The 7,981-nt window shown below is 33.6% G+C and overlaps 1 protein-coding gene across 1 annotated transcript in view; it reads right to left on the reverse strand.

The window, feature by feature from the left end:
* Window positions 1-350: 350 nt before the first annotated feature.
* Window positions 351-7,981, reverse strand: part of LOC128653486 (protein AATF) — a 225,062-nt gene continuing 217,431 nt past the window's right edge. The window contains exon 4 of the mRNA XM_053706821.1: window positions 351-2,021. Coding sequence (XP_053562796.1) covers window positions 1,958-2,021 — 64 coding nt within the window. The 3' untranslated portion in view covers window positions 351-1,957. The remainder of the gene's footprint in view (window positions 2,022-7,981) is intronic.

Genomic DNA, 7,981 nt, shown 5'->3' on the forward strand with positions numbered 1-7,981 from the left:
CAAAAGCTCTACTGAAGAGACTGATATGGGCTACGGCTACACCCTAGAACAAAGCAGCACAATCTTGCACTACTTTAAAAATAACAAACTTTTGATTGAAGAATCTTTTCTAACACCTCACTTTACCTCTTCCTATCACTAACATAGGCAAAGAGAATGACTGGAGTGGGAGGGAAGGGAGGAGCTATTTAACAACTCTGTTGTGGTGCTCTTTGCCTCCTCCTGCTGACCAGGAGGTGAATATCCCATTAGTAATTAAGATGATCCGTGGACTCATCGTGTCTTAAAAAAGAAATATCAATTAGATATGAACAAAAAAAGTATAAACTTAAATATTAAATAAACTTAAATGCACTTTAAAATTTTATTTTGACAAAGTCTCAAATTGATGCAGATAAAACAGTTTCATTTAAGGTGTCTTCAGTAAACCAAGTATTAATTATTACATACAGTATATGCCATTTCAGTTATTAAAACATATTATTACTTTTTTCGATTTTGCTTGATATAGACATATTTACTATTTTTTTTCTGATGTTTTTATTTTAATTAAAATGGGATGCTTCAACATGCTAAACGATTTTAGATATGTGAAAGGTACATAAAACATATGGCCCAGACACCACAGCGGTAGTAAATATTAATACCTGTAAACAGCAACAAAAATTTACAATTATGCTTATATTCACATTTGTTAATAGTTTTTTTCTCAAATACAAATGGTATCTAGGTCAAGTTTTTTTTCTCATCTTTTTAATTTGCCATAAAAACTCAAAAAATTGACTTAAATGGCACATGTAAAAACGCTGAGGTAAAAGAGGAGCTTGCAATTAAATCTAACATAGAACACATAAGAGTAAAGAGAAAGTTAATATTTAGAAATGTACACATAATTGCAGAGACGCAATGAAAACAAAGTCTAAGAATGTATAAAAGGGACATTTTGGTAAAAATGTAAATGCGCATAGATGAATACCATATACATATATGTGCAAACATGTTTCTAGTATAAGTTATCAATGTGTTTGTGCTACTGATTTTCTCTGCAAATGCATGTGAAGCATACCTAGATATTAACAGTGCGTCTGCATTTCAAATACTGCAGCTGCTCATGTCAGAAATGATGTAAATAGAGTCATTACCAGATTATACAAAGATCTTAGGCTCTCTAAGCAAAATGCTGGTGCATGGAGAATACTTAAAGGGCTATGAAACCCAAATGTTTCCTTTCATTACTCAGAAAAGCATGCAATTTTAAACAACTTTCCAGTTTACATGCAAATTTGCTTTATTCCTTTGGTATTCTTTGTTGAAGAAGCAGCATTGCAAGTACAGGAAGCAAGCTGAACACATTGGGTGAATTAATGACATGAGGTATATATGTGAAGCCACCAATAAACAGCTAGTTCCCAGTAGTGCTTAGCGGCTCCTGAGCCCATCTAGATATTCTTTTCAACAAAAGATACCAAGAAAACAAAGCAAATTAGATAACATAAGTGAATTGGAATTTTTTTTTTAAAATTGCATGTTCTATCTTTATCATTAAAGAAACATTTTGTGTTTCATGTCCCTTTAAGTACACTTTTGAAACAGGTGTAGCCAATACTAGAAGTATTTTTTTTACAATACGTGTATATTGAAAAAATGCTTCTATTCAAAAATGAAATGAACCTGTGTGTATTCCAATTTTGTCTGGAATATCCCTTTACATAGAATATTCTTACTAATGAATAAACAGCATAAATGCAGTAAAAAATCTTATGAAAAAAAGTCCCTAGCCTTTAGTGGTATTTAAATACAGTCTGAAATGGACTATAAAAAATATCAATGAAATCAACATGCAGGACAACAGTTTTGCATTATATATATATTCAATAAAAGTTATTCACAATATTTCTATGTATCCTCTTCAGTCAGCACATTTGGATTATGAGTATTCTGAAATGAAACTTGATTGTTATATTAACTTCTCTTCTTCGGGACATTTTACTTTTCCAAACAAGGACTGATATAGTTCGGTTCTGCAAAAAAAATAAATAAATAAATAAATAAATAAAATAAATGTGAATATATTAACTCGCTGACCCTAATCGCACACATTTATACAGAGATTATTTGAAATATATACATTTAACCTTGAAACCTATATATTTTAGTACTAATATGGACAGTTATCAAGGCGACAATTCTGAATACAGATATAAGAAAAAAAACATTAAATAAAAGACAGATAGATAAAAAACAACAAAAAAAAACAAACACAAGACCAGGTCAAAAAGAGAATGAGTCAGACGGATCATTTTTTTTTTTTTTTTTTTTCATAGGGAGTATGCAAAATGTAGAGCATAATAATAAAGACATACAGAACTTTGGAACATAAAAAAGCCTTTTTTTATATATACGTACCCTATAAGATAATTTTTTTGCAAGAGCGTTTCTACAAACACTTCATAATGCACAAAAATGGTGGAAGTTAAGTTTTCTTGTTTTGTTTTTTCTGCAGGTCAAGTATTTTTTTTTAGCATCTCTGAACAAATTATTATTTAGTGTCTTGTAAATGAAGGAAAAATATTTAAAGAAATCATTTGTACGACCCAAAAGAAAAGTTTTCTGTAACAACAAATTTCAATAACTAACCACAAAAAATTGGTTAAGTATTGAAGATTTTGTCTTCCAGCTGCCCCAGCAAAGTCATTTTCTACTCTTTAAAGAAATCATATTGTGAAATGTCTTGCACCCTATGAAGTGATCTTCTGGCTGTGCACATTTTGCCCAGTTAATTGCTCGTTTTATAGCAGGAGCAAAAATTCAAGGTCAGATTTAAGTCTGCAGATACAGCAGCTCGTTCGACTGATGCTTTTAAAATAAAAATGGCATTTTATAATTAAAAATGCATTTCACTAATAAATGTAGCTGCAGGAAAGAGCTTGCAGAAAAACTATCATACACACCAAAGAATTATGTAAATAGCACTGTGTGGCCGGATAGCATCTCTCGGTGGAATTATGCTTTCTTTAAATCTGCCCTTCTTAGTCCTGCTCTTCAAATAAGTAAACAAGGCTGAATATTTTAATAGAATATATGAAACTGCAGAGCCCAAAAAAAGAGCATTCAATCAAATCAGGCAGACTACGAGGGGCATAATTTAGTTTTCATACATTTTGTTGGACTTCATGGTACTTGAGATACAATGGAAATGACCCAATAACAAGATTCCAATTAGTATCGCATATGTAGCACTTCTGAGAAGTGAGTCATACTGGACGCAATCTGAAAATAAATATGGGAGAAAGGAGTGGAAACCTTTCCAGCAATGAATAAAGTAACCTGAACACCCCCCCCCCCAAAAAAAAAGCCTCAGCTGTTTTAATAGCTACTATCATTTTTGGATATTTTAAGTAATTTGGGATTTATTAAAAAAAAACGTATTATCATTGAGCTCACTATTTGCAATTTAATGAAAGAAGATATAAACATCAGACAAGGCTACATTATTGGAACTTTGATTCTTTGGGACATTTTAGTTTCATAAACATATGCCTGATGTTTCTAATTGTTGCTTCTATGGTCAATCTAACTTGAAATAATTTTGTACCTTGCATACATGAGTTTAAGTTATTTAATAGTGCTACAATAGGTTTAGAATTGTCTGGGCCTTCCACTGCAGTGGCATACTTAAGTGGGGTACTTTCTTGCATCACCTTTATTGTTTTGATGTTAAATGTTGATTTTGCAGCAATAAATTTATTGTAGATCAGTTGGGCCGATTGCATTTGAGCTTTACTGTTTGACACATTGTTTCAGCTTTTATCTATATATTAGATCAAAGTAAAAGTGTATTCTGAGTGCTGCATTCCCCTACTTTAAACATAGCATCTCATATAGATCTGCTGTGTGTTTATATATATTTTCTCCTATAAATATATACAGGTAGCCCTCAGTTTACGCCGGGGTTAGGTTCCAGAAGGAATGGTTGTAAATCGAAACCGTTGTAAATTGAAACCCAGTTTGTAATGTAAGTCAATGGGAAGTGAGGGAGATAGGTTCCAGGCCCCTCTCAAAATTGTCATAAGTAACACCTAATACATTATTTTTAAAGCTTTGAAATGAAGACTTTAAATGCTAAACAGCATTATAAACCTAATAAATTAATCACACAACACAGAATATATAATTAAACTAAGTTAAATGAACAAAAACATTTGCTAAACAGCATTATAAACCTAATAAAATAATCACACAACACAGACTTCACTTGCATTTTTCAGCAAACAGTTCGTTCTATGCATTCCAATCTGGACTGATTTATATACAGGAAGATTTTGTTCCTTTGAAATCTGCTCGATAGCTGAGGTCTGGTTAAACTGATTCATTTCAGCTTGCTTGGCTTTGCTGCAACACAAGCGGACAGCTCCACCTACTGGCTATTTTAATAAATGCACTGCTTCTCAATGCTTTTCAATAGCAGTCACATGACTGGAAAAAAGGTTGTTATTCTGAAACGGTGTAAATTGAACCGTTGTAAAACAAGGGCCACCTGTATATAAATATATGTGTGTGTGTGTTCCATCATATTAATACACATACAGAACTACTCAGTTTCCAAATCATTGCCGGCATTTTAAATCTAAAGATAAATGCTTATATTTTATGAACTGTCCTCTATGAAGACGTAAATTCAGATCCATTCAAAGAATTTTCATTTACTTAGTTATTGCAAAAGTGTTTATCAATATATACAATTTCAAGAAGAAAAAAATATATATATAACCAAATCCAAGCCTTATTTTTATTCTTGGGAGTGTGTGCAGTATTAGCACTCACAAAATACCAACGTAGGTTATCTCGAAGTATGTGCTTAAATAGAAGAGCAAAAAAAAAAAAGTCTCTATAACTATTATGACAACATGCAAATAACAGTATCCCTTTAATGTCACTAAAGATAGCATCTTCTATGTTATTATCTTCATCAGGCAAATGGCAACGCTTTTCCAGACTGCCGCGTATTCTGCCTCTCTATTAACTGATAAGTAAACTCTACGTTCGCCTATTTCAGTGAAAAAATTATGTATCATAAGCAATGATCATATTGCTCCTGAGGAGAGCATGACAATGAGATGTTAACCATTTGTAGACACCTCATGAGCGTAGATGAAAAGTAAAGGGATGCCAGTTTAATCCAAGACAATTCTTTCCCAGGAAAATACTTAAACCAATTTATTATCTTCTATGGACCAAACATTCTGGGATTTTCAGAATACATTTTGATTTTATCGTAAATCATAAATCTGATTTTGCAATTAAAATCTAAACACGTATAACCTGAATGATATAGTTGCGCCATTATTTTGAACTTGAAGTGGCTTTGCGTTTCCAGGGTGTTTATTTAAAGGGACATATACTACCAAAAATGAAATGCTCTTACTTTCTACAGCATACATTATTGCACTATTTGATTGCTGAGCACTGTGTGTTTAAGCCCCAAAAAGGGGTTAAACACATATTTAAAGTCAGTTCCAGAACTACAATAACACTACTAATCCTGAGTTGAACACAGCCTGATTGGCTCATTTCAATGCAGATAGTAAATATATCATTACATTTTTTCATTTCTTCCATTTTGAAAAAAGAAAATTCCAAATAGGTTTCCGGTTATGTTCATAAATTTTAGTGACAAACATATATACATAAAATGTACTAGAAAATGTGCATACATAGAAAACAAAAATCTTTTAGCACTTTATATGTTTTGTACCTCCTATTTTTGTAAGGTTTCTTAAAGGGACAGGAAACTCCAACATTTTCTTTCATGATTCAGATAGAAGATACAATTTTAAACAACTTTCCAATTTACTTCTATTATCGAATTTGCTTAATTCTCTTGTTATCCTTTGCTGAAGGAGCAGCATTGCACAACTGGCAGCTGGATGAACACATCTCGTTAGCCAATCACAAGAGACAAGTGTGTGCAGGCACCAATCAGCAGCAGCTGTAATGTATGTGGGTATTCATTTTCAACAAGGGATACCAAGAGAACAAAGCACATTTGAAAATAGAAGTGAATTTAAAAGTGTCTTAAAATCACATGCTCTGAGTCATGCAAGCTGAATTTTGACGTTCCTATCCCTTTAATTTCATAAATACAGATGTAAATTTGTTAAGAGGAAATATGGTGCTGGTTGATGTAAAAATAACTCTCTGTTACTGGCTCAATATCGTACAAAGAATAACTGTCAATCTATGAGAACACTATCATGCGCATACATAGACATTAGCTATGACTACCTGTCATACTCTGGGTAATTGGAAGACACTGATTTATGGATAAATTGCTTTTTAAAACGTGTACACTGTGTGAAGGTCAAGTTTTGTACAGGCAATAAAAATACTTAAACAAAACAAAAAGTGTACAACAAAATGTATGAATCTTTGTCAAAATTGGAATAAAACAAGAAATTAAAGTGAAGGTAAAGTTATGCTGTTATGAATACAACCTAGCATTTACCAATCTCTCCTTAATGTAGTCACTAAGTTTTTTTTTTCCTATTATCGATTTATTTCTGCAAAACAACTTTGGTTGAAATTTCCTACCGTTCGTCTACCGACTCCTCCCAAAACATACTTCCGTCTTCCTCAAGTATTGACGTCTTCAGGGTCCCACCCGCTCTCCACCTCTCTAAAAAGCGAGTTCACAAATCAAACTTCGAAAGCACATGTGCTATTCGCCGAAACTTTTTCTCACTGCGCATGCGATAATCGCTGATCCGTATATTATTCAGATGACGTCTAAATGGTTTCCATTAATTAATACGCATGCGCAAAACGGGAGGGAGCAGATAAATATAGGGGCGGATGACGTCGAGTAACGGCCACCTAACAGCCAGAAAAACAATTGGCTTGAAAAAAAAAAAGTGATCAAGGGAGAAAATATATATACACGGGTTGGATTTAGTAACGTTACGAAATAACTTTATAAAGGTAATAACTGTACTATTATTACAATATATAGAAAATGATGAATGAACCTTATATTTATTTGTCACACATAATGCTATACTTCGACTTGAAGCTAACTTTACCGTCACTTTAAGGCAGTATAAGCAATGAACTGTATAAGGGTTATCTACATATGAAACACAAAGTATAGTTGTTAAACAGAAATCAGACTAATGTATCTTAAAGGGATAGTAACATTTCTATCATGTATGTGAAATGCACTATTTAAAATGTTAAATATTTTTGCATGAAAAAAAAAAGGTTTGTTAAACCTGCTAATTATGAAGCTAACAAGATGTGCACATTTGCCCACAGCTATGCCATAGGAACAGATTGTCATTGGCTGATAAGCAAAACTCTGGTAGACAGTGACAAACCAAAAAAAAAGAGATCACAAAAACCAATCAATCTCCACCGTACAGGAACACCTACACCTGTTGTGCAAAAAAAAACAGACACACTATAAGGCACTGACGGAGCCCACACTAGGCCAAAACGTATGTCTGGGGTTTAGCTGTTTCCTTTGTTCAGAGAGGGATTGCCTGGTATTTTGGGGCTGGACTGTACTGTTAAGTCAGGATCAGACTGATATACTACAGGAAAGTTCTTCTCTGTGAAAGGCACATGTTGAGCAAAAAGAGGCTGCTTCTAGGGTGGTAACTAGCCATAGAACAAGCTATTATGCTATTGTTCGTTCCCAGGTTGAGGGCTTCTCTCTTTTAATTTATGCAAATTATGACTCTTAGGGAAGTCTCCCTAAATGTGATGCGGGAATCCAGACGTGGACCCGTTGCTCAGTGTGCCTAGAGGGATATGGCTGCATCTCACTGACGAGGCCCACACTAGGCCGAAACGTATGTCTGGGGTTTTGCCGTTTCCCTTGTTCAGAGAGGGATTGCCTGGTATTTCGGTGCTGGACTGTACTGTGAAGTCAGGATCAGACTGATATGCTTCAGGAAAGTTCTTCTCTGTGAAAGGAACATGT

The sequence above is a fragment of the Bombina bombina genome, chromosome 3, assembly GCF_027579735.1.
Source record: "Bombina bombina isolate aBomBom1 chromosome 3, aBomBom1.pri, whole genome shotgun sequence".
NCBI lineage: Eukaryota > Metazoa > Chordata > Amphibia > Anura > Bombinatoridae > Bombina > Bombina bombina.